Source organism: Sinocyclocheilus anshuiensis, unplaced genomic scaffold (assembly GCF_001515605.1).
Source record: "Sinocyclocheilus anshuiensis isolate Anshui unplaced genomic scaffold, SAMN03320099.WGS_v1.1 scaffold1472, whole genome shotgun sequence".
In the NCBI taxonomy this organism is placed as follows: Eukaryota; Metazoa; Chordata; class Actinopteri; order Cypriniformes; family Cyprinidae; genus Sinocyclocheilus; species Sinocyclocheilus anshuiensis.
Window position 1 is genome coordinate 923,604 of NW_015542453.1, and position 27,832 is coordinate 951,435.

A 27,832-nucleotide genomic window follows, 5' to 3' on the forward strand; every position below is an offset into this window, starting at 1 on the left:
GGGAAAAATTTATTTTTTAAAATTGTCACACCATTTTTAGTGACTTTAACTCACTGTAACACTCATGTAGCTTAAATAAAGCAAATTAATTTTGATTTAATGCTCATTTAAATGTTTTCTATTAGTATATGGACTAAAAGCAAGCAGATTTAATGGGGAGTTTTTGAATGAAATATCTTGCACAATTCATTATATAATTTCGAAACAAAATGTTTATACTAATAAAAAATACTATTAACTGTGTAAAAAAAACCTAAACAGCATTCATTAAACCTATCAACACCAAGTAATTATTTTAGATTAGCATTCTAATTTGCAGTTTTATTGGGTCAGGGGATTATCATAATATTCTTTGTCTACAAACTGTTTAGTGCAAGATCTGCTGACCATGGCCTATGAGGAAAAAAAAAATTCTCAAAATTCCAAGCGCTCAGTCCCCACAAGGCTACCAGAGGGTCTGGAGACCCCTCAACACCCCCCAATATCTCTTCAGAGTGAGGGGTCATTTAAGGGTGAGCTCCCACTACCTCAGGAGGTTATTCAGAAGTCACCAGCATTCAGAGTGTTGAACTCCTGTTTCGGGGGACACTGAGAGAGAGCGTTAGTGATGACCGCTCTGTCAGTCCATGAGCTGGGCTGTCGAATGGGAAAAGCACACTGGCTCCCATCCTTGTAAAAACACAACATAAAAGAACACAGGGGGATGCTAACAAAGACGAATGGCTTCTCTTCCAACTCATTCCACACTAATCAGGGCCTTTTCATTTGTTCCCTGTTAGATAATGTAAATTTGTGGAGTCAAAGAAAGGGACTAAAAGGACAATTTATCAACCTCCCTTTTATCCCTCTAATGGAGCCACATGTTCCAGAGCATTACAATCGCCCTGAGCTGCAAAGTATATTAGAACTGAAAAGCGGGTAACAAGAATGAGGATTAGATTTTAGTGCGAACATGAGCGACGTAATGATTCCCGGTGATGTATTCAATCCTGTTGCTTTCGCTAATGTGGAGAATGACAAACATGAAAGGTGCGGCGTGCTTTACTTTTCTCAATGCAAATAGGTGTAATTGCTTTTTACATGGCTAATGGAATATTATGAACTTAAAGGAGATCAGGTGGTCAAGAGAAGCTCTAAATCACTGCAGATTTGAGGGAAGGCTTGTGGGATTATCTTGCTTTTTGTCCACAACAATAGCTGCCAATGGACCATTCAGTTGCAGAGTGTCGGAGACCTCACCCTTGCAATCATCTATCACCAGTTAAAAGCAGAGCGGCCCACCCCTTAACCTAACAGTCACTGCTCTGAGGCCAGCAGTCTGGTCATCTCACCCTCAGACAACAGCCCATGTCTGGGGGCACCATGTGGCAAATACACACAGAGCCAGACAAATGTGCCACAAATGTCTTAAATGTGCATCTTAAAGCTGATTGTCCATGCAAGAGTAATCCATATTTATCAATATCAACCCCCTACTTGCCTTTCTTGACTGATAAAGTGATTTACTGGTGCAATAATACTAGTATGATAAAAAGTAAATCTGAACAAAACAAGCCCACTTAATATTCTCTGGTAAGATAAAATAGATTTTTAAATTTAAAAGCAGAAATATAAAATAATTTTATAAAAGCACTTGAATAACTTTCTTTCTTCTGTGGAAGACACACACGCACAAAAAATCAAAGATTGTAGCTGAACAGTTTCGGTTCCCATTGACTTCTATTGTATGGATGAGAAATACAATGGAAGTCAATAGGAACCAAAACTGTTTGTTTACCAAGATTCCTCAAAATATCGTTTATGTTCCACAGAAGAAAGTAAGTCATACAGGTTTGGAATGAAATGAGTGAGTAAATGATGACAGAATTTTCAATTTTGGTGAACTATCATTTTAATTCCTCTGTTAAACCACTGTTCTTGTCATTTACGATCATTTTAGAGTTTTAGGCAACCCAATCTCATGAGAAAACAACTATTTTATGAGTTTCATAAATGACTTTAATAAAAATGTACTATTTTTATAAAACAGTTACTGTCATGAGAGATGATTGGTTTTAGGTGTTACATTGACAATGAAGCTGTAAATTTAGATTTTTAGAAAGGTTTGTATGGAAGTTTTTTTTTTAACAATAAAATCTTTTTTGGCTCACATATTATGTCCATCTTGTGGCTGTACTTTTTAGAATTTCAACCTTTATGTTTTGGCCCCATTCACTTCCACTGTAAATGCCTCATTGTAACACAGATCTTTACTTTTTAAACAAAAGGAAGGACAAGTGCAACTTAGATGTGATAATCAATATTATGCCACAAGTGCTGCTGACTAACTTCTATTGATAGGAATATTGCTTTAAACGCCGTGAGCTTTTTATCTGATGGTGTGAAGTGAAAACCTGTTTGAGAATCAACCTTCCTCTTTGCTCGACTGATCATATCATAGGATAGATTGTGTGTGTGTGTTTGGGGGGTGGTTCTCCATCTGTCATATATTCATTAACAGAGCCCCCTCATGTTTTAATCAGTCCCCATATGCTAACCACGCCCATGCGCGCACACACACACACACACACACACACACACACACACGAGTGAAACCACGCCATGTATCATCAGTCTCACAGGTCATTAATCTCTGAGCACAAAAGCAAAACATGCTGCAATTTTTGGGTGTGAAACCTCTTTTTTTGGTGCAGACCATTTCAACAAATCACAAAAAAAGCATGTCAATCTGCTTTAAATCAAGTTGTGTGAATCAAAGCCTGATTGCAAACTTATTCATCTGGTTCACAGCTATAAAAAAACATTCATCACTATATTTTATTGCATGTACGGGTAAACTCTGGCCTTCAGATGTCTAATGAGGGGCCTAAATGCTGTTGCACACTAAGTTCTTTGTATACAGGATAAAAATAAAAACATTCAAACACTTAAGAAAGACAAGAAAAACCAAAAACTTTGATCATTCAAAGGAGTTATGAAATGATTTTGACTTTATCAAAAACTATGTGATCCCCAGAAAACTGGGTTAAACGTCCAGCTCAGAAATCATTCCATAGTATTATGTCAGAGGCCATAATATCAAATATCCTCCAGCTGCTTTGTGACCAAGAGAGAGAAAGACTTAAGCAAGAGAGCCGGTGTTGACCTCCAGGAAGGACTGCCAGCATTACCTCACGAGTGGCGTCTTTTGCTACTCTTTCGCCACAGGATGTGCGTCATAAATCTTACTCAAGCCGAATGACAGAGGAGCTCATGGGACGCGACCCGTGACATACTGATCAACACATTGGTACTAAACTTAAACCAACATGCAGGCACACAAAGCAGGGATAACTATAAAATATGTATCAAGGGAAGTGTATTTGTGGAAACCATTGTAAAACTGGCAAATCGGTATCTAAAAATAGAGGTTAAAAGTATAAAGTCAAGAATACATGTCCGAATTACCACTGATGAGTTTCTCCACAGGCATTTTTTTTTTAAATATTGAAAACATGAGAACAATACTGAAACTGAACTAAACATAATTACAGAAAAGAATATCTGTAACATTTCGTAATCACTCAAAAGTGAATGCGAAGTGAAATTTTGTGAGCACTTCTGTCAGCATGATCATGCGAGACTTTCTCCAGCGTCAGTAAAAAGTATATGCATATAAATAGAAAAGAGGAAAGAGCTGAGCGATCAAAAAATACATTACACAATGGTTTAATTAATCAACATAGGCAAATCCAGGAACACACTTGGCAATGAGGCTCTCATTTCTTGAAGCACTGAAATAGAAACAGCTGAAGTAAGGCTACCCTGAGTGAACTTTAACTTTAAAGAGGAAACAACAGGGCAAAATCAATTGTGCCTTAAGAACACACATGCCTTAGGCTGCCAGCTGAGAAGAACTAATGTTCTGATGCATTCTTCAGCTCTGGTAGAGTCATTTGAACGAATAACAATTATGAGCACTGCAGGGAAGTTTCAAACAGGCTGCCAAGGCCAGGTGCATTTGAGGAAAGGTAATGCAGGCTATAATAAGTATTTGCGAGTCCAAACAGCTGATAACAACATCAAAATAATCCACAAGTGATCCACATGACTGCAGTCCATCAATTAATATCTTGTAAAAACTGCATAACAAAAAAATAATTAAAAATACTGTATATCATTAAGATTTTTTTTTACTTTACACAGTCTATTCTGGCTACTATATGAGTTGATAATCCATAATAACATTTCCTCCAGTAAGAAAGACCATCTACTGAGATTAGTTTAAAACTGCTTGTAAACGGTGCCTGATGTGCATATTTCTCCCGATTCAGATGACTTTTTCACTGGAGAAAGCAATATTATATAGAGGACATTGTAGCAACGGTTTGAAGTAAAAAAACATCTTGATGGATTTGTTTATTACAAACAAACAGCTTTTCATAACACAAGGTGTTAACTGATGGAGTCATGTGGATTACTATGATGTTTTTATCAGCTGTTTGGACGCTCATTGTGACGGTACCCATTCACTGCAGAGGATCCATTGGGTTGGGTGAGCCAGTGGTGTAATGCATCATTTCTCCAAATCTGTTCCCATGAAGACACAAACTCATCTACACCTTGGATGGCTTGAGGGTGAGTAAATTGTCTGTAAATGTTCATTTTAATCTAAACTTTTAATATAAGTTTGTAAGGTCTTAAATGTTCAATTCAAAAAAAGAAAGAAAGAAAGAAAAAGAAAGAAAGAAAGAAAGAAAGAAAAAGAATGAAAGAAAGAAAGAAAGAAAGAGGAAACCATTTCTGACAAGGACAACATGTGAAGAAATCAACAGGCTATTTAGCACAAACCAAGTTGCTGATCATGAATAATGTAATAACTGAAAAATAGAAGTCTTAGGATAACATAAATATTTAAGTCTTCTTTTCTAAAGACAAATTTATATTTATGTGAACACAATATGCATTTGCATATGCCTTTTTAGACATCATTGAGCGTAAATGACATTTCCTTCATGGAAAATATTGAGTCAAGGAGGAACATTCAACAATGATCTGTACTATTCATTTCCTATCAATGTCCTGTTGCAAGAGCAAATGAAGTTGTGTAACTCTTAAAGTAATGAATGGCGCATTAGAACAATCATGAAGATTGCAGGAGAACAACTTGAAGCTTGCTGAGGTCCGCACAGATGTTCATTTCTAGGAAGCATCACGCCTTGTATTGCTTTAAGCTCTTAATCCTAAATTTGCCTTTGTGGGTCTAGACAAATTGAAGATTCTGCTGCAAATTTCTGATGCTCTTACCAAAATCAATAACCCTAATCATCACATGACAGTTGCTGACAAAAGAAGAAGAAGAAAAAAAATCAGAACAATATGTGTGTTTCTGCTGATCTGGGTTTCATGTGATAATGTGCAAATGCTGTGCATCCCAGGAAAGACATACGTGCAACAGGTTGGACAGGGATTCTGAGGGACCGTATGAGGCTAAGTTGGATTTGTCCTGAGTGGACAAGTCAGATTAAAGCACAGGCATCTGCTCTGTAATGGTACAGCGACTTGTTTATGTGTTCTTCAAGATGCCATATAGAATAAATACTCCACCATCAGGCTCACTGAAGACTTCTAATCCCATTGTAGTCTAATATCTCTCAGAAAAGACACAATTATCATGAACAAGCTATAGGGATTAGCATTTATGTAAGTGAAAAAGACAGCATGCGCTGGACATGAGGTGCAGTGGACTGGACTCTTCACTCTTGTTTAAATGTCATAGTGTTGGCTTTCATTAAGCACATGCAGGACAGCCAAAAGTCTTCCAAAAGGGCAGAACTAGGTCTAGACCACACCATGGGAACTTGATAGGATACAAAAGAGATCTAAAGCTCTAATAAAATCTAATGCAGTGCAGATCCCTGAGTTGGCAATATTGTAGCTTCTGTAAAATTCTATTTAGAACTGACTTTGGTTCATATCAAGACCCTGCTCTCATGTTCCCGAGGAACTCTTGGCTGAACATGCTGATGGCAGATCACACTACAACACTAGAAAGGTCTGTCTAAAAATGGAGCAGACTTGTAGGCCAGTTGAAGAATACGTGTGTTTCTAGGCCTTCTTTTTCAATTTAGAACAATAAACATGTATACATCATATACCTAAGTAATGTGTTTGTGTTCACATTGAAATTCAATTCAATTCAATTCGAAAAATAACAATGTAAACATGCATATCAGTCTTTTTATGCTCAAAGACATTTTTACATTTTAGCTTGACATAAATTTTAGTAAATTTAGCAAAAAAAATAAATAAATCACATAGACAGGAATGACAAGACTTAAACATTTTCATACCAAATCATATCACGTTTTTCAATATTGAAACGTAATATTTCATATTAACGCCCTCTAGAGGCATGATGAAGCCTTAATAATAACAACGTTCTGTCCGGAACTAACAAGTTAAATATTGACTATGGAAGTATTGTACATAACACAGTATGCAAAACTAGATTAGGAAAACTCAACAGAATCCAATATAGTGCATTAAGAATTGCAATAGGAGCCATGAAAACAACACCAACGAGTGCTTTATTAGTAGAAACAGAAGAAGTCCCACTAAAACTAAGATTCATTAAATTGTCGTTAACATATTGGGTTAGAATAATAAGCAGTAATAGCAATCCAGCTGCATCAATATTAAATGATTGTTGGGAATATCATAAAAAATCCAAAGGTTTTGGTTGGAATATAAATAATAGAGCAGAACAATTTGGAATTAAAGAATTTGAGTTTAGCCCTGCTAAAGTAGCTTTAAGTGAAGTTCCTCCCTGGATGCTCCCTATTTCAGACATCAATACAGAATTACTAAAAGAGAAAAGAGAATACCAAGATGATCAAAGTTTTGCAAAATATGGCCAAATATATTTGTCTTCATTATATTACGGATATCTTAAATTATTTACAGATGGGTCAAAAAACAAAAATGGTCATTGTGGCATAGGAATGTATATTCCAGAATTTAACAAAAAATTGGGTTATAGATTAAATAACCATCTTTCTGTTTTCACAGTTGGGATGTCTAGGATAATTACAGCCTTAAGATGGATAGAAGAAAATTAACCAATTAAATCAGTCATATGTACAGACTCAATGGCAGCCTTACAAAGTTTAGAAAGCAGTATTTCTGTTAGAGAAGATTTAATCATTGAAACTCGACATATACTATTAAATATTAGAAATCTAGGAATTGAAGTTCAGTGCAGCACATAATGGCATCAAAGGTAATGAAAAAGCCGATAAGATAGCAAAAGAAGCATTGGAAAAAGAGCAAGTAGAAATTAATATTTCAATGGGAAAAGGAGAGATTAAAGCCAAGATTAAATGTGAAATAATGCAAATATGGCAAAAGGCAAAAAGATCTGAGTCTAAAGCTAAACATTATAAATAAACCAAGCAAAAATAGGAGGAAAAAGGATAAAGGATAAAAACAGGCGAGAAGAAGTAGTATACTCAAGGCTGAGATTAGGTCATACTGGATTGAATGATACATTGCAGACAATAGGGAAGAGTAATAGATTATGTAAAAGATGTCAAACTGAGGAAGATGTAGAACATGTCTTGTTTAGATACAATAAATACCATGAATACAGGCAGAAATGGCAGGAAATGGAAGAAGAAAATAAAATGGAAGATATTCTAGGAGAACAAGGGATGGAAAGAAATAGACTTAAAGCTTTGTTTATGTTTCTTGAAAATACTGGATTAATAAAAAGAATTTAGAAATGAAAAGGTAACCCTTTGTTTTTTTTGTTTTGTTTTTTAACCTAACCTAAATAAAGTATCTGCCAAGTCCCTCTACACACTCAGTAGGTGGCGATATGCAATAATTACAAGTTGCAAAAGCCAAGAAAGAAGAAGAAGAAGAAGAAGACAAAGAAGAACTACAAGTTCACATAATATTGTTTCACGCGGACTTTTTATTTTACTGGACCTCTTTCTTGACAGCAAGTAGCACGTGAGTTCAGTAGCGTTGATGTTTACACCAAAGTCATCCTAAGAAGAGCTGCAGACAAAATGCTTTTGAATGAATAAAATCTACAGCGACTGTTATGATTTTGTACAAAACATATTTAATAGCCCAGGAAATGTAGAAGTTATTAGCAGCAATGCGGCTAAGCTAAAGACTTATGTATTAATGTGCATTATTTCATATATTCTTGCCTATTTCATATGAGCTTGTGTAACCCCTCTCCCCCGGGTCCTCACCGCCACACCTAGTTCTCGTTCCGAGTGGGTCTCCGGCATGAGAGGCGGGCGCACTAACAAGGAGTCTAAAGACTGCAGCCTCTAGCTTCAGTCTCTAGTGCGTCTCTTGAGATCAGGGGAGTGAGGTTTACCTGCACAGCACCTACTCGCTGGCCTCCGTTACACTCACCCCCCTAATCCTCACTCCCATCCGGGTCACGGCACCAATGTAACCCCTCTCCCCCGGGTCCTCACCGCCACACCTCGTTCTGAGTGGGTCTTGAACCCAGGTCTCCAGCATGGGAGGCGGGCGCACTAACAAGGAGGCTAAAGACTGCAGCCTCTAGCTTCAGTCGCTAGTGTGTCTCTTGAGATCAGGGGAGTGAGGTTTACCTGCACAGCACCTACTCGCTGGCCTCCGTTACACTTGTCTATTTAGACATATTTGAAGTTAGTATAATATTATATGCAGATGATGCTGTTATATGGAAAAGAGGTCGGAATATTCCATATATAGTGATGAACATGCAAAAGGAAATTCAAATCCTAGAATATTGGTTTAAATTTTCTGTACAGAAATCTAATGTAATGTTCTTTACTAATAGGAAAATCAATGAAAACTACAAATTATGTCTTTATAGTCAGCCACTTGAAAGAGTTATAAAGTTTAAATATTTAGGAGTTTGGTTTGATGAAAAACATACATGGAAACACCATATTAATCATGTTGAAAGAAAATATAAAAAAGCCCTGAACTTGATGAGGATGATTACTGGACACAGTTGGGGAGCAGATAAACAGTCTTTAATGTATATTTATAAAGCTTTGATAAGAGCAAATATGGACTATGGAAGTATTGTGTATATAACACAGTATGCAAAACTAGATTAGGAAAACTCAACAGAATCCAATATAGTGCATTAAGAATTGCAATAGGAGCCATGAGAACAACACCAACCAACGAGTGCTTTATTAGTAGAAACAGAAGAAGTCCCACTAAAACTAAGATTCATTAAATTGTCGTTAACATATTGGGTTAGAATAATAAGCAGTAATAGCAATCCAGCTGCATCAATATTAAATGATTGTTGGGAATATCATAAAAAATCCAAAGGTTTTGGTTGGAATATAAATAATAGAGCAGAACAATTTGGAATTAAAGAATTTGAGTTTAGCCCTGCTAAAGTAGCTTTAAGTGAAGTTCCTCCCTGGATGCTCCCTATTTCAGACATCAATACAGAATTACTAAAAGAGAAAAGAGAATACCAAGATGGTCAAAGTTTTGCAAAATATTGCCAAATATATTTGTCTTCATTATATTATGGATATCTTAAAATATTTACAGATGGGTCAAAAAACAAAAATGGTCATTGTGGCATAGGAATGTATATTCCAGAATTTAACAAAAAATTGGGTTATAGATTAAATAACCATCTTTCTGTTTTCACAGTTGGGATGTCTAGGATAATTACAGCCTTAAGATGGATAGAAGAAAATTAACCAATTAAATCAGTCATATGTACAGACTCAATGGCAGCCTTACAAAGTTTAGAAAGCAGTATTTCTGTTAGAGAAGATTTAATCATTGAAACTCGACATATACTATTAAATATTAGAAATCTAGGAATTGAAGTTCAGTGCAGCACATAATGGCATCAAAGGTAATGAAAAAGCCGATAAGATAGCAAAAGAAGCATTGGAAAAAGAGCAAGTAGAAATTAATATTTCAATGGGAAAAGGAGAGATTAAAGCCAAGATTAAATATGAAATAATGCAAATATGGCAAAAAGAATGGGAGTCTGAGTCTAAAGCTAAACATTATAAATAAACCAAGCAAAAATAGGAGGAAAAAGGATAAATATGGCAAACAGGCGAGAAGAAGTAGTATACTCAAGGCTGAGATTAGGTCATACTAGATTGAATGATACATTGAAGATAATAGGGAAGAGTAATGGATTATGTACAAGATGTCAAACCAAGGAAGAGAACATGTCTTGTTTAGATGCAATAAATGCCATGAATACAGGCAGAAATGGCAGGAAATGGAAGAAGAAAATAAAATGGAAGATATTCTAGGAGAACAAGGGATGGAAAGAAATAGACTTAAAGCTTTGTTTATGTTTCTTGAAAATACTGGATTAATAAAAAGAATTTAGAAATGAAAAGGTAACCCTTTGTTTTTTTTGTTTTGTTTTTTAACCTAACCTAAATAAAGTATCTGCCAAGTCCCTCTACACACTCAGTAGGTGGCGATATGCAATAATTACAAGTTGCAAAAGCCAAGAAAGAAGAAGAAGAAGAAGAAGACAAAGAAGAACTACAAGTTCACATAATATTGTTTCACGCGGACTTTTTATTTTACTGGACCTCTTTCTTGACAGCAAGTAGCACGTGAGTTCAGTAGCGTTGATGTTTACACCAAAGTCATCCTAAGAAGAGCTGCAGACAAAATGCTTTTGAATGAATAAAATCTACAGCGACTGTTATGATTTTGTACAAAACATATTTAATAGCCCAGGAAATGTAGAAGTTATTAGCAGCAATGCGGCTAAGCTAAAGACTTATGTATTAATGTGCATTATTTCATATATTCTTGCCTATTTCATATGAGCTTGTGTAACCCCTCTCCCCCGGGTCCTCACCGCCACACCTAGTTCTCGTTCCGAGTGGGTCTCCGGCATGAGAGGCGGGCGCACTAACAAGGAGTCTAAAGACTGCAGCCTCTAGCTTCAGTCTCTAGTGCGTCTCTTGAGATCAGGGGAGTGAGGTTTACCTGCACAGCACCTACTCGCTGGCCTCCGTTACACTCACCCCCCTAATCCTCACTCCCATCCGGGTCACGGCACCAATGTAACCCCTCTCCCCCGGGTCCTCACCGCCACACCTCGTTCTGAGTGGGTCTTGAACCCAGGTCTCCAGCATGGGAGGCGGGCGCACTAACAAGGAGGCTAAAGACTGCAGCCTCTAGCTTCAGTCGCTAGTGTGTCTCTTGAGATCAGGGGAGTGAGGTTTACCTGCACAGCACCTACTCGCTGGCCTCCGTTACACTTGTCTATTTAATGAGTTTATTTACTGCCACGTTTTCTCTCAATGCATTGATATGAAAGGTGCTTGTGTCTTTTCCCAGTAAATTATGATAGGAGTAGGGTCTGGGCTGTACATTGGGTGTGTGTCCGATCTGAAGGACGCTCAGAGCCTGACAGATGCAGGTGTAATACACATACTCACCGTTGACTCAGAGGAACCTGCTGTCCCTGGATTTCACACCAAATTTGTCCGAGCTCTGGATGATGTGTCCACGGATCTCCTGAGCAGACTGGATGACTGTGTCAGCTTCATATGTGATGCTCTCAGCACACACTCTGAATCCAAATCATCAGCAGTTCTTGTGCATTGGTAGGATTAATAATTGATATTAACTTTAATGAATAATATAAAGAAACACTGTGTTATATAATACCCAACAGTACATTAGTTAATATACATTCAGATAATTACAAGTGGGATAAAATGTTGATTTATGTATTTGATTTATGTATTCGTTAAAATATATATATATATATATATATATATATATATATTTTTTTTGCGCTTACCTGATGAAAACACAACATCTGAATTTACAGGATGCATATACTAAACTCCGAAACTTAAAACCACATGTTAAGTAAGTGTTTTTCATTATTTATCCTGTAAAAAAAGGTTTGTGAGAGCATTATTATTGAAGAGCATTCCACTCATTTTTTCAGAATGAATGAAGAATTTATGGACCAGCTGGCACTTTATGAATTAATGGATTGTAAAGTAGACACCACAAATCCCTTATATAAACAGTTTAGATTGAAGAAAATTACAGAGAAATATCCAGGTATGTACATAATTTCCTTCTTTTAAACATGCTTAATACATTGTACATATGTGATATGTGGTCTCATTCAGCTTTCTACACCCATATGAGTTAATTGAATACACTAATGAAAGAAGCTTACCAGGGCTCATATAAAGGCAGTATATTTTGATCAATTCAGAACTCCAGAATATGCCAAAAGATGTCTTTGCTGTTGACCCTGCACAAACCCAGAATGCAGAAGCTGTATACAGATGTAGAAAGTGCAGGTAAAATGTCTTTTTATTTTATTTTATGCTGTTTATGCAGTATACTTATGCAGTATATTTTGAATTTATGATAATGACTGAAGTCATAACCTGCTGTTGTCTTTGGTTCCCAACAGACGCACACTTTTCCGTCACTCCAGCATTCTCAGTCACTGTGTGGGAAGTGGAGCCTCTGTGTTCTCTCATAAGAAGATGAGGATAGTGAGTGATAGTGAAGATCAGAGACAGTGCACATCCTACTTTATAGAGCCAGTGCAATGGATGGAGCCAGCCTTACTAGGTGTTATGGATAGACAGGTAGTTCCTCACTGCTTCACACATCTGGACACACAATTAAATAGAATGATCAAAACATTGTTCTTAACTGTCCATTTGTTTAATGCTCATAACTTTTTACAAGTATTCTTTCATTATTGGTAAAGATAAAGGGTTAGATTTAATATTGATAATTTAAAAAGTAAAAGAGATTGCATGATTTTCTGTGCTAGGGAGGCTACAGATTGTAGTGGCTGTGCAATATATTTGCGTACAATTTTGTTTCTTTAAAAGATGTTTTTAAAAATTATATTTCAAAGTAAAAGCTTTTGCAAAATCTCTCTTGTAGCTTTTGTGTCCCAAGTGCAGCTCAAAGCTGGGCTCCTTTAACTGGTATGGTGAACAGTGTTCGTGTGGGCGCTGGGTGACACCGGCCTTCCAGATGCACAAGAACCGAGTGGATGAAATCAAATACATCAGTATATCAGCACTCAAATGACCCGCAAATAAAGATCTGTATTATATGCTCAGAATCTGTTGTTATTGGTAGTATTTTTAGTTTAAATAGTAGCTAAAAATATTCAGTATTTTATAAATATAGTGTAAAAGGCCCTGTGCTTCACTTTGAACATACCTTTCTATAAAGTTTATTATATAAGCACTTGTTATATTTTATCTATATTATAGTTAAAAAAAAAATTGTGCAGTAATATTTGTAAAGTTTTTTTTAACATGCTTAGACTTTTTTAAGCCTCCTTAGGCTCACCATTTATTTGATTTAAAAAAACGCTAATAGTGTGTGAGATTATAACAATAACTTTTTTGTTATATTTGAATATATTAAAATAATTTTCAATTTTAATATATTTTCAAATGTCATTTATTCCTGTGATGGCAAAGCTGAATTTTCAGCAGTCATTACTCCAGGGTCAGTGTCATGTGAGTTTTCAGAAATCATTCTAATATTATTGTTGAAAACAGTTGAGCTGATGAATATTTTTGTGAAAACTTTAATGAATAGAAATTTCAAAACAACACCATTTTTAAATAGAAATATCTTGTAACCTTATAATTGACTTTACTGTTACTTTATTCACTTCATGTCACTTCATCAATGTTACTTCCTTCACATTTAATGTATCCTTGTTTCTTTTAGGGGGAAAAGAAAAAATCTTAACTGACCCCAAAACTTTGAATAGTAGTCAGGATGTTGGTTCTGTCTCTTTCCATAAGGTTTGGGGTCAGTAAGTAACCAACTTTTACATTCATATTGTAAATATTAGCCTAGCTCTCACAAAAGATCTCAAATGTGCTGCAGAAATGGGTTTTTCATCCAGTAGGTGGCGACAGATAGCTAGTACTGTGCAGTTGTACTACATTTTGCGCAATATTCAAAATAGTGGAGACGAACAAAGGAGTATTAATTATTGTTTACACTGGCGTTATAGATGACATATTAAGCTCATTTAATGTAAATGTGAGATTATTTGACTTGGTTAGGAGTACTAGAATATTAGTGTACTGTATTAATCTCTTTGTAACCAGTTTGACTTCTGACTCGCTTAATCTGCTGAAAAAAAGAAGAAGAAAAAAAAAACCGTTATAAATTGCCATCACGTGATTTTTTTGCGGCGCCACACAGAATTTGGTTCCACTATTGGATGTCATGTAGGCTACTGTGTATTTGTATGAAATGTAGCACTAATACAGATTCATGACCATGTGGTTTCCTCTTGGCCCCCAGTTCATAGATGTTTATATGATGTTTATTGAGGGAGTCTGAGTGACACTGTGTGTGGTTATGGCATTGAGTTGTGAGATCCTGTTGTGTTTATGAGGGTCATATAGGGTCATATACTCCATGTAATGACCTGAACTCTCTCTGTGAAGTTTGAAGGAGTGAAGAACCGCCCGCTGCATACCTGCGTAAGAGAGAGGAGCTGGATTTCAGGAATAGAGGAGCTGAGAATGAAGCTGAATGAACTCCTCAAAATGAAATTCCCAAACACAATATGTACAGTTGTTTTTGCTTTGCCAAGAACATTTAAATATTAATATAATCAAATAAATGTTTTGGCAGGAATATATGTGGTACACTGAGATTACAGATTAGGAAAAGAAACCAGGAAAATGTGCTTATGTCAACCCACTCCTTGATGTTGGAGTCATGCTCTTGGTTAGAGCTGAGATGGAGGTGTGGAAAAGCTAGGCATCTGATTGGTTCAGAGACCTGCTTAAAGCTGTAATCAAGCACTTTTGTGTGACAGTCTTGACCTTTTCAATAGTAGCAATTTGGCCTAAAATACACGTTTTTTTTTTGTTTATACTTTCCTTTCAAGAATAGTTAGAGTAAATAACAGTGTTTACAGACATGCCATACATCTGGAAATAAGAAAAGATGCTGTTCTTACAAATGGAACAGACAGTATATTACCTAAATTGTAAAATTGCTATTGGCTGGGTGTGTGAGACTGAAGCAAAAGAAAGTGAAGATGCTGTGTTTACCTTTATTACTCTGTGTCCCAGTGTAAATTATTTATATTTTTTAATCTGATTTAAAATCAATAGAACAGTTGTTTATTCTATTTGTTAGCATTTTCAAAAGTATCACTACAAAGTCAAAATGGTAATATAAAATGTGTAAAAGCGAAAAGAAGCTAATGTGCTACAGCATGTTAAATAAAGGCATCATTCTATTCATTGCTGTAAACATCAACTTTCCAAATAAATACAGTTTTAAATTGATTTGGTTATTTAGGACACCAGTGACTTTGGATAAAAACAAAGTGAATAAAACTAAGTCAAGAAACATTGTTTAAAATATCTTGCTTTGTGTTAGAAGAAAGGAAATCTTATTTTTTGGGCAAACTATCCCTTTAAAATTACCAATTTTACTAATATCTTAAATGGTATATACAGATGTGCATGATAGTATGCTGTTCCACATTTGAAAATAATGAACATGCAAGTATTTATTTTCTCTAATGAGTTCACGGAGTAACAAAAAAGTGGTAGATAGTTTCCCTATCTAAATCTATGAATTGAATGTAACAGCATTTGCATAGCAGCAGTAGTAAACCACAGATTTCTATGGATCAGATGTTGAGCACATGGATGGAGTTCACTGCTCACACAACATCTGGGCCCATTAAATTGGCCTATACAAAAAATTAAGCTGCAGAAAATTAATTCGAATGCAACTGAGATTTCACATCTTTGAATTATTCAGAGATGTTGATTATTTTGAATTATAGTTTGTGGTTAAATACTGTTGTTAATATCAGGATATAATTATTTAGGTGCTTGTCACAGAGGGTCATGACAATAAGGAGAGAATTAATACAAACTAAAAGTCCATGCAAACTAAAACATTACTGAACAGAACCATTACAGTTTCAAAGTAGGTGTCAATTTTTAAATTATACATACTAACATTTGTATTTTCTCTTTAATTTATCTCTGAAGTGTAAAAAGAAGTGAGTAATATGTTTGTAAAACAAAAACAGTTCTGTCCTTGTCTTCAAAAGATTTTCATATTGATCTATAATAATTTTAATATTCATCTGTAATCATACCTACAAATTGTAAGTTTTCTATAAACCAACTTTTCAAATTTGGGTGAATTCTTCCTTTAAAGAGCTCATATGATGCTTTTTTAAAGATCATTATTGACTGCAAACCTGATTGCAGGTAATTAACAGTGTAAATGTTAAATGTTTTTTTTCTATCAGCAAATATGTCCAACACATTTCATGTTGACCGTGCGTCTCCAGCCAGCTCTCTTTTGCAGTCTAAATCAAAAACAAAGCATGTCTTAAGACACCGTCTTAACTTAATTAACCTTGGACTAGTTTTAATTCCTGTCAGGGGATAGACCTCTTCCATGCCACGTCTCCAAATGCTCCCCTTCAGAAATGTCACAGCAATGATTCATGCCTCTGTCAACCAAAGACACATACTGTAAGTGGCCACAAAGCAGCTGCAGAAAATTGAATCAAAGCACATATTTTACAGTTGATCCATCTGCTATCTTTAGCGTTTAGCTTCTTTCATTTTAAACATCTACAGACTTTAGTGCTTCCTTCCTTTGTCTTCTCTTTTCTTAACGAGCAGTTATGCATTTTTGTCGTATCACAGTTCAGTAATTTCATCAAAATTTATCACACACTAATACTCATTCATGTCATTTGAGTGAAACTGGCAGGCTTTGTCTATTTTGCCTTTGGTATTACATTTGTTTACTTAGTCTCTTATAGTCCTTAGTTTTTTCTTTTAGAACTGTTTGATCTTTAATGGAGGATGCGGTCAATGGAAATGCACTCAGATCCTCTTGTCTCCCCCAGAATTTACAGCATCTTACTCTTTAAAACACAGATTTGTTGCTGTGGTTATTGAGGAGGTAGAAGTGAAAGCCCTGAAGTACAGTAATTCTCTCTTCTAAAGAAAGGATTTTCTTCTGTCACAAATTTTAAACTGTGGTTGTGACATTTCTATTGGTTTAGTCAGTTATTGTGCTACTACAGTATAGCATAATTGATTCAGTTATCAAATCAGACAGAATGCATGTGGAGAAAGGGCTTCCTCAGGGTGGTCTTATAAACTGTTTCACCCCTTTTAAAGTGCAATTGTGTTTAAACATTTGGCTATCTGACATTTGTGGAAAAGGCTCAGGAGACATCCTGTGCGAATTACTTTTCAGGTCATTGGAGAGCCTCAGACTCTAATATTTAAGAAACATGTGCTGCCACAAAGAGGATATGTGTGAGGTTTTGCAATGTGTGTTCAATTGAGGATTGGTTTTTAAAAGAGTTTTGCTGCATTAACTAAAGCACCGAAGAAAAAATACATCTGCAAACTTGCACAACCTCAAATTAGCATTAAAATGCAATTAAGACTTGGACAACATATAAATATTAATCTATTACAACATATTAATTTCATATCATTTGGATGTTTCGCTTGTCTCTGTGTTTACAGAAGGATTAGTTGAAGAATAAGGTTCCTGTCTCCATCTTTGCCATATTTACAATGGTTAGGTTTTTTGCTGAGCATAATTGCACAGGCTTTTTCTCATGCATATCAGTCCTTTATTCCAATTCCAGCAACGTTTTTTTTTTCCTACGGACCTCACAGATGGCCGTGCTCCCAGATTTGAAAAGGTTTCTTTGGAAACCAAATACAACATTGTGGTTGGAACCCAAACTGCTTTAAAGCCAATGCTGTTAGATGGCCTACACAAACTGACCCCAGAGTAGGTCTGAAGATGAGCTGACTGGGGGTATTCTGCTGCAGGAGGACACTGAAGACATTCTCTTTTGACTTTTTCCTGTGTGTGAGTGAATAGCTGGACAGGACAGTGAGGACCACTGAAGCACTGGTCATATAAATGATGGATTATGAGTTGAATATTTAAGATGGTCCTTTTCTTTTTCTTTTTCCGCACAGCACGAAAGCATGTGAATGAAGTGGAGCACCAGCAATTTGGCCTCCCCTTCCAATGTGTTGTGTAATCTGTTCACGTTGGGTTTTCCATTTCCTGTCCCTTCACTGGTGAAAAAAATCCCTCTCAAAGTTCACTCAATAATACAATTTACATCCAGTTATGGCTGTGTTGAAAAGTTCTATATATAGAGATAAAAGATTTGAAGTCAGTAAGTTTGTTTTTCTTTAAAGAAATCAATGCTGTTAATGCTACTCCGCAAATGGCACATTAAATAGATGATAAAAGTGATTTCTATTTCAAATAAATTAGCATAGTTTACACAGAAATATTAAGCATCACAACTGTTTTCTAGATTGAAGATAATAAGAAATGTTTCTTGAGCACCAAATCAGCATATTAGAATGATTTCTGAGGGATCATGTGACACTGAAGACTGGAGTAATGGCTGCTGAAAATGAAGGAATGAGTTATATTTTTTTAAAGTTGAGTAAAATAGATAACAGTGATTTTAAATTGTAATAATTAAAGTTTTTACCGTATTTTTGATCAAATAAATGTAGCCTTGGTGAGCATAAGAGACTTCTTTCAAAAACATTAAAGGGGTCATATGATGCGATTTCAATTTTTTCTTTCTCTTTGGAGTGTTGCAAGCTCTTGGTGCATAAAGAAGATCTGTAAAGTTACAAAGACTAAAGTCTCATGCCGCAAGCCCGCCGGACGCTCCTTCGTCGATTCTGCCGGCCGCGCCGTTCTCAAGGCCGCCCGCCACCGCTCACTCAAGCCGGCCTCCGCTCACTCTAGCCCGCCGTGTGTTTCGTTGCGAAAGCAAAAACAACTTTGTTTGGCCTTCCAAAAGAGGACACGACTAGAAATCAGTGGTTAAGTTGTATTTACAACAAGACAAAATAATGTTCTTTTTAGCAACATCATATGACCCCTTTAATCTTACTGAACTAATATTACTGATGTCTTTTGAATGGTAGTGTATACCTACTTTTTATTTGCAATATTTTTATATTTTATATCCAACATACTTATTTATGCTCACATACTCCATCTCCATCCACTGCCTTTACCTTACCTGACCGTATTGGATAACTAGTTGGATAATACATCAAATTACTTCACTATTCCACACTATATGACAACTATAATGCTTTATCTATGGGACTTGGAAAATTACTTTATTTTTTAACAGGCTGTGGCAATTAAACTACATTTAATGATTGTATATGTCATACTTTCCATTGCTGCAGCTGCACCTGTTTGTTAGGTGTTGTTTTTCACATCAGTGCTGTACAGTGGGCGGCAGCAGCTGGAACATGAATCACTGCACATGTGTTTGGTTTTAATATACTGCTACCTGTGACATGTTCCTAGAATGGTTCTGTAACTCATCATACCACGTGTTGGTCGGATTATAGTAGTTTGTTTATTGACAAAATGTCCGGTTTCACTCTAATATTCTGATATTTCTGCAAAGTAAAGACATAGCAAAATACAGATGTAGGCAATAACCAGCTGCATGAGATTTAGCTGCTGTCTTGCCACATTTGTAAGGGTCAGTTTGGAGATTTGCCACATTGTATTTGCGTTAGAGAGTGCCGAGTGGAAAATGACAACATGAAACGTACTCGGTTACTAACGTAACCTCGGTTCCCTGAGATACAGAACGAGTACTGCATCTTGCTTAAAATGCTATGGGTTCGTGCAGTTCGTGCAGTGAATTAAAAATGAACCAGTGCAGAGCTGCACGAGCCTATGGCAACGAAGCCCACCAGAATGAGCGGGGCCATCTGGCTATATAAGCGGGCATTTCGCCATAGGATCCTCAGGTTACTTTGACTGAAGCGACGCAGTACTCATTCCTGTATCTCAGGGAACCGAGCTTACGTTAGTAACGGAGTACATTTCCTATCGATACTTCACTCGTACCCCATAGCGTCTTGCTAAAGACGCTATGGGGATCCAGTACAATCCCGTTGAATGCTCTTCAGAGCCCTCAACACCGTGGGCAGATCCCATGTAGAGACAGTGATGGGGTGAGGCTGGTTGAGCCTCCTAGACCCCTTTAAAAACCGAACAACTAGGTTGTTCTTGCCCACCAATTGGCCAGCTATAGGAGCGTGAGTGGCTGCTATGGCTGCTACATAGACCTTGAGCATGGAAGGGGAATGGCCCTTATCCAAAGACTCTTGCAGGAATGACAATATCAGAGATATGTCACAGGAAATTGGGTCTGCGCCGCGGGCTGTACACCAGGCGGAAAAGACAGACCATTTAAGGGCATAGAGTCATCTCGTAGATGGTGCCCTAGCCTGAGAGATTGTATTTAGCACACTCTCGGAAAAGTCTGCAGGCTCCCATTGAGAGGCCAAAGGTGCAGAGCCCACAGCTCTGGCTGGGGGTGCCATATTGTTCTGTTTGCCTGAGAAAGGAGGTCCCGTCTCAGGGGGATGGGCCACGGGGCTGCAGAGAGCAGCCGAGACAGCTCTGCGAACCAGTGTTGGTTCTTCCAGAGCGGGGCCACTAACAGAACCCTGTGCTTCCATTCCCTGATTCGCCTAATTACCTGTGGGATCAAGGCGATCGGGGGAAAAGCGTAAAGGGGGAGGTTGGGCCAGTCGTGGGCCAACGCATCCTTATCCTTCGAAAAATAAGTTGGGCAATGAGAGTTGTCTTCTGAGGCGAAGAGGTCGACCTCTGCCTTGCCGAAGATCTCCCAGATTCTGTGAACCATTTGTGGGTGGAGCATCTACTCATCCGAGGGGACATTGCTCCGAGATAGCATGTCTGCTCCCTGGTTCAACATGCCCGGCACATGCGTTGCTCTCAGTGAACGCAAGTTGAGCTGAGCCCATTCCAAGAGGCACTCTACCAGAATGAAGAGGCGCTTCGAGGAGAGACCACCCTGGCGATTTATATAGGACACCACCGTCATGCTGTCCGAACGGACTAAGACGTGGTGTCCCCTCAGGTCTGGCAGAAAGGTGCAAAGGCCCAAACATACTGCCAGCATTTCCAGGCAGTTGATGTGAAGCCGACCCTCCTCTTTCGACCAGTGACCGAAAGCCGGTTTGCTATCGCACAGTGCTCCTCAACCTGTATTGGAAGCGTCTGTCGAGACCACCTTCTTTCTGCAGACCATTCCCAAGGGCACGCCCCGTTCCATCCACTGAGGGTCTTTCCAAGGGGCCAGAGCTGCCACGCAGGCCTGGCCCACCTTGACACGAAGGCGTCCGAGACGCCAGGCATGGGGCGGAACACGCGGTTTCAGCCAGTACTGAAGGGGCCGCATGCGAAGCAGGCTCAACTGAAGTACTGGAGATGCAGAGGCCATGAGGCCAAGCATCTTTTGAAACGCCTTGAGAGGGCGAGATGCTCCAATTTTGAATGAGGCCGTGAGCTGCTGAATGGCCAGTGCATGTTCTGGCGTGACTACCTCCCTCATTTGGGCGGTATGAGAGAACTTGAGAACTGTTCCCAGGAACGATATCCATTGGCTGGGGGACAGCGCACTCTTGGCAGTCCTGACCCTGAGTCCCAGGCATTTTGAGTGGCTGAGGAGGAAGGATCTGTGAGATGGTAGCTCGTCCTCCAACTGGGCCAGAATGAGCCAGTCGTCGAGGTAATTGAGAATGCGGATTCCCATCTGTCTCAGCGGGGAAAGAGCAGCATCCATTCACTTCGTAAAAGTGCGAGGAGCTAGGGAAAGTCCAAAGGGAAGGACCGTGTTGATAAGCCACTCCCTCGAAGGCGAATCTCAGAATCATCTATGGTGGGGGGGCTATCTGGATGTGAAAGTAGGCGTCTTTCAGATCCAGCAAAAAGAACCAGTCCCCTGGGCACACCTGCGAGAGGATCAATGTAATCAAATGTAATCACCCTGAACAGCCGTTTCATGAGGGCGCGGTTCAGATGTCTTAGATTGAGGATGGGTCTTAGGCCGCCATCCTTTTTGGGGACAAGGAAGTATCGGCTGTAGAAGCCTGAGTTGCTCTGAGCCGGGGGAACCGTTTCTATGGCTCCTTTTGCCAGCAAATTCATCACCTCGGTGCGCAGGACTTGTGCGTCTTTGCTCTGAACCGAGGTGGAAACCACGCTGCTGAAACGTGGGGGTCTTTGAGTGAATTGAAGTGTATAACCTCGTTTTATTATTTCCAAAACCCAGTCTGACACTCCGGGGATGGCCTGCCAGGCCTCGGCCCATGTAGAGAGGGGTTGGATTGTTTCGAGCAACAGGCCACATTGCGGGGACCCGATGCTCGTGATAAGAGGAAGAGGATTTTTGCTCTCTTTTTGAAAATGCTTGTGTTTTATTTTTCTCGCTATAACAGCGATCGGTTGTGTGGCCACTATTTGAACGGGCCCAGAGTTCACAACGGTGTTTACCACAAACACATTGCTGTCAGCACCCGGAACTGAACGGGACGCTTGGTGGCACGACAGAGGCTGCTTGGGGGCGGGGGTCCTGCTGTAGCGAGACTTGGCCCCTTCCTCTTTCTGTCCCACAAATCAGGAAGACGCCTGAGGTGCTGGGTCCAGCACTATCTTGGGCCGGGGTCCCTGCCGCTTAGGAAATGGATAGCATCCGGCTGAGCGAGAGCGATGACGGGGCTCAGGCTTAGAAGCTGATTGAGCAGCTGGAGGTGCCGTCTTGGGGTGACTGGAAGCAGTTGCAGAACTGGAGTGCTTTGGCAAGAAGTGTCGCATTGCCTGGGACAACTTCTGCGCGTCAGTGAAGCGTTCAGCGAAACCTTCAACCGCAGATCCAAACAGGCCGGTGGGGGAGACCGGGGAGTCGAGGAAGGGGACCTTATCTGCATCCTTGATGTGCGGCCAATGACTCATCCAGGGGAGGCAGTCTGTCATACCCTTTTTCTTTGGCGCTGTCGACCGATGTGAGGGCGGACGAAGAAGAGGCATGTAAGCGGGCCGAGTAGGGGGCGTGCCAAGATCTGGTGATCTCGTCATGGACCTCTGGGAAGAATGGTGAAGCCCGTTGACGAGGGGCCTGATGGGGCCCAGCTCCTCCACAGCTTTAGACATGACGCGGAACAGTTCGGCGTCCATGCCTGTGCTGGCTGTGCTGGGCTGTGCAGATGGCAGGGGGCGGGGTCTTGAGACGAGCCCGACAGCTCCTCCGCATCTGAAGCAGCCAGAGACATGCTGTCATCCATGTTGTCGCACTCGCTCCCACCAAACGAGACCAGATCGCTCGCAGCCGCAGAGGGACGCTGGTCCGGGTGAGCGAAGAGGACGGGAGAAACCTCTCTATGAGGAGAGAATGAGGCACGCGGGGACTCAGCCGAGTTCCTCTGCCCCGCTGCTTTTTCCTCACAGATTCCTGGGAGGAAGGAAGCGGGAGGGCGCGAGGGGCGGAGTCACTTTCTGAAAAGAAAGCTAACCGCGAGTGCAGAGAGGCAAGACTCATATCCTCACACTGAGGACATTCCGTCTCAGTGAGTGCAGTTTCAGTGTGGGTGGCGCCCAAGCATGAAACATACTCACCGTGTTTGTCAGTGACAATAACAGCGCGGCATTTGGAACAACGCAGAGAAAATTTGCTCTTAGAAATTTGCTCTAATAGAGAAATCGCCGGATGGCGGCAGGGGACCGGAAGACTGCAGCTGCTTCAAATGCTGAAGGTGGCTGGGGAGCGGCGAAGTCAGCTGAGCAGGAAGGGGTCTAGATCCGCTGTGAGGCTTGTTTACGGTGAAGGCTTCGAGTCTCTTAGAGCGAAGATCTTGAAGTCGTCGCTGAAGGAGAAGAAATCTGAGGATCCTATGGCGAAAAGCCCGCTTATATAGCCAGATGGCCCCGCCCATTCTGGCGGGCTCTGGCAGGTTTCGTTGCCATAGGCTCGTGCCTGCACGAACCAATGGATTCAGTCATCGGAGAATAAGTAGTTTTCCCCATAGCGTCTTATTAAGCAAGACGCAGTACGAGTGAAGTATTGATATGGAACTTAAATTTCCAACTTGCTTTGACTTCAAACCCACGCTGATTTATTTATTTATTTAAAAATTTTGAAATGCAAAAGGTTTTCATGTAAATCTCTCACGTCATGCATGTGTGTCTGATCGTACAGGAGACTCAAATTCTGTAAACAGTGTTGAAACCACCTGTCAGTCACACTTATCCTGCTTTACAGGCCCTGATTTTGATTTGTGCATGGCTTTATTTTTCAAGTCTCTTGTAATCATTCAGTCAACAGAAGTCTTTTGCATTAAGCCCAGACCCCCTGACTGAAAACACTGACCACATGAAAAGAACCTAAACGACCTTTGAAATTCTGTCACCGATGCAATATTCATAGCTAAAATAAGCCAGGAACTTTTTAATGCAGCTTGATTGTTTGTAATAAGGCTTGACAACCAGATGACATAGAGAACATTGAGGAAAATAGTGAGTTGTATTAAATGTTCTCTTTTCAAAAACCACCCCAGAGAACAGGGTGCACTAATACAGTTTTTCAGTCATGGAAAATGCTAAGATTACTAAAATAGCTTGGAAAAATTTAGTCGTTCTTGAATACTTCCGAAATGTCCTGTTACACTATGGTATTCTTCAAAATTAGTTTGTAAGGAGGCTGTGTTTTCTAATGAAATACATTTTTTAGTGTGAACAACGGTGTTAATATTTAATTAAATTATTGTAGATGTTTTACCAGTGTCTGATTCTGTTTCAGAGGGCTCTTAACGTATAATGTTTGATATGCAACATGATCAAAAACTGTTGTACACAATCTACATGCCTTCTGTCATTTAATTGATTGTTTATACTTGTTTTAGTATAATTCTAAAAACGTCAGGTCATGGTGCAAATTGTCAATGATTTTTAAAAAGTATACTTAAGAATCACTTTTATATTGTTATATTTCAAGATGAACACTGAAGCAACTTAGGTTTACCTGATTATCCATACACCATTTTTTTTTCAAATGTAAATATCAATTATGATGCATCAGGCTTTTGAGGAACATTTCTCTCAGTCATCATTGTATTGCATTGCATTATGTGTTTTGCCACCACAATTAAATCTAGCTTTGATCTTAAAATGAATGAATTAATTTAAATACCTTATTAAGGTATATTGTTGGGAAATATAGAGTAACAAATTATATTTATATGCATTTTATGTAAGTAATCTTACAAAGAGATAATTACAAGCTATTATCGCTATAAAATTTAGTTTTTTTTTCACTTCATATATCAGCTCCATATTGTCCTATTATACTATATGAGCCCTGATAAAATATGATATCAACAAAAACATTTATTTTATGTATTTTTTACATTGAAATTAATAATATGTATATTAATAAACTACATTCAATAAACAGTTCAATTTCCTGTTAAAAAATCTAACTATTATTTTATATGTCAGGCTTTACAGGGTTAAATTGTGAAACGGACTTGGAATCACTATTTGTCTCCTTTGACATCACAGCTCAGAAAAGTCACTAGTTTTGGTCTGTGTGTTCTTGTGATGCCATCATCATGATGTCATTTTTCATGCTGTTCCAGAGTGATTGATCACATGGTCATTTGTACAAAAACATCTGTAGTTCCATAAGCAAAGATGGCAGATTTCTGTGGTTCCAGAAATGCTAATGGAATGCTAATTCTAAATCTCTTTAGTTACATAAATGTCCTGGAATATAATGTCTTGAAAATAGTGGAAACCCTGAGAGAAGTCCAAACAAGTCTGACTTTCGTTTCTTGATAGTCTGCTCCAGTCGTGATGTGATTGAATGAGAGATACTCAATGCCGCATGTCGTGCATTGTTCCATGAACAACCTGCTTGAGTTAAGTTCATATTTTCATTTCTTTCTCCTCACAAATGTGTGGAAAAGCCACCTTTGAAACAGCAGTTTTTGATGGATGCTCTGGAAAGTTGGCCCTCCGGTGCTCTGGGCCGCTTGGACTTTCCATGCGCTCAGGCTTCTCGGAACCCAGAATGCTGAGACGTCAACTAAGCCCAGCTTAATGAAACAAATGCGCTTATATTTAGAACTAAAGCGCTCGATCGAACCCAATCTGCCACTTCCATTCCAATCCATCTCCAATGTTTGTTAAATAAACTACAATGAGAGAACGAATGTACTGTAAGCTTTTCCTGGCTGTGCTGCTGATCGGCAAGCACTGCTGTTTGCTCTCATCACTAATTGCCAAGTATTTGCTTATTAACAAAACCCTGCAGAGTTTACCATTAGAAGTTTTGTTAAGTATACCCCAGTCAAATAGAAGAGTGTTCATGATTACTTCAAAGCCAAAGGTCAGTCATGTGACTTTGTGGACTTGTGGACTTGCGGATTTGTGTGACACCGTGCATGAGTCTATATGTACAGCAAGAGCAGATGATGTGAATGTCTTCTGGTGTTGCTTGTCTTTCAGGGTCTTTTAAAATTACTGAAAGGTGGCAGTAGTCTAGTTTTAAAGATGACCTTAAAAGCTTGAATACACTACACGACTTATAACTTTCGGCAACTGGCTTAAACTTCTTTAGACAGTAAATTGGCAGAAAATTGGGGCAAAATTGTGTAGTGTATTCCATCCATTAGTTGTCAGGCTTAAGACTGGAATTTTCAGCTTCAGATATGATTCCATCCAGTAGGAGGATATCAAACATGGTTGATATTTTGAGCCAATTTTAGAACACATATTGTTTTCATTTGTCATGCATCTCCTAACAACAAGGCACACGTTTCTGTGTGAGTTTGTTGTTATCGGAACAACTCCGTCGTTTAGTGTATGATGGCCAGTTTTTCCTCTTTAACTAAAGTCGGTAAGTGTATGATGCCTAGTGTTTCAAAATCTGTTCTGATTGTAAAAGTTGTGTAGTGTATTCCAGCCTTTACTCGTGTAAATATATTTAATAGAAATGTATTTACCTGAAGCATGTAGAAACTCTGTCATAGGAATGTATAGTCTTCTTATAGTTCTAATTTTACATTTTTATAAAAATCTAATGTAATTTGGGTTACACTTTATTTTAAGGTGTCCCTGTTACAGTGTAATTATAGATTTAAGTACTGAGTAATAGTAATTAACTACATGTACATACTATATGGTTAGGGTTAGGATTAGGGTTTGGCTTAGGGTTACTTGCATGTAATTATGCATAATTTATTGTTATTATAATAGTAAGTACATGTAACATGTAACAAGGACACCTTAAAATAAAGTGCTACTGTAATTTGCAGTATTAGATTATCAGTATTAAACTAATGAAGTGAATAAACACATCATCAATGAAAAAGGCATGCGGAAAAATCTTTGTTACATATTTTGTTTTCTTATTGTTTTCATGTAAAACAGTGTATTTAGAGACTAATTTTAGCAAACTCAAAGTGTGAGGCTAATCATAGTCTTGTAAAAAAACAAAACATGGTTAACTCATTTACACCTTATCATTTACAAATTAATAAGACAATTGTGATATAACTGATAAAATATGAATGTTGCTTAGCACTCATCTGTTGACTTTTTATTAACAGACTCTCAGACTCAACCCTTATTTTCCCATATGAAGATATGCAGAATTATTTGAACAAGTTAAAAGTCTGTGCATGTGTTTTGTCTGTGCATTCATTTCCCTGGTGGGTTTTCTCTGAAACTGCACTGCATTCTGTTCCTCAAACGCTCCGGACGCAGACATTCTGGATAACAACAGACATCTGCTGGACCTAATGCTCATCCAAAACAGAGCAGGAAACACCAGACAGGACCTGACTTATGGTACACCTCTATAGACATATTACACACATACCTTTTAGCTAATATGATA

The 27,832-nt window shown here is 38.6% G+C and overlaps 1 protein-coding gene and 1 long non-coding RNA gene across 2 annotated transcripts in view; both read left to right on the forward strand.

Annotated features, from left to right (window-relative positions):
- Positions 1-10,527: 10,527 nt before the first annotated feature.
- Positions 10,528-13,118, forward strand: dusp12 (dual specificity phosphatase 12). The gene is made up of 7 exons (XM_016493257.1): positions 10,528-10,616; positions 11,353-11,615; positions 11,815-11,892; positions 11,975-12,093; positions 12,254-12,341; positions 12,458-12,638; positions 12,946-13,118. The coding sequence occupies exons 2-7, from the start codon at positions 11,359-11,361 to the stop codon at positions 13,093-13,095; spliced, it is 873 nt and encodes a 290-aa protein (XP_016348743.1). The 5' UTR covers positions 10,528-10,616; positions 11,353-11,358; the 3' UTR covers positions 13,096-13,118.
- Positions 13,119-26,797: 13,679 nt separating this feature from the next.
- LOC107693748 (uncharacterized) overlaps positions 26,798-27,832 on the forward strand; it is a 2,325-nt gene continuing 1,290 nt past the window's right edge. The window contains exons 1-2 of the long non-coding RNA XR_001634785.1: positions 26,798-26,830; positions 27,700-27,783. This is a non-coding gene — a long non-coding RNA (uncharacterized LOC107693748). The remainder of the gene's footprint in view (positions 26,831-27,699; positions 27,784-27,832) is intronic.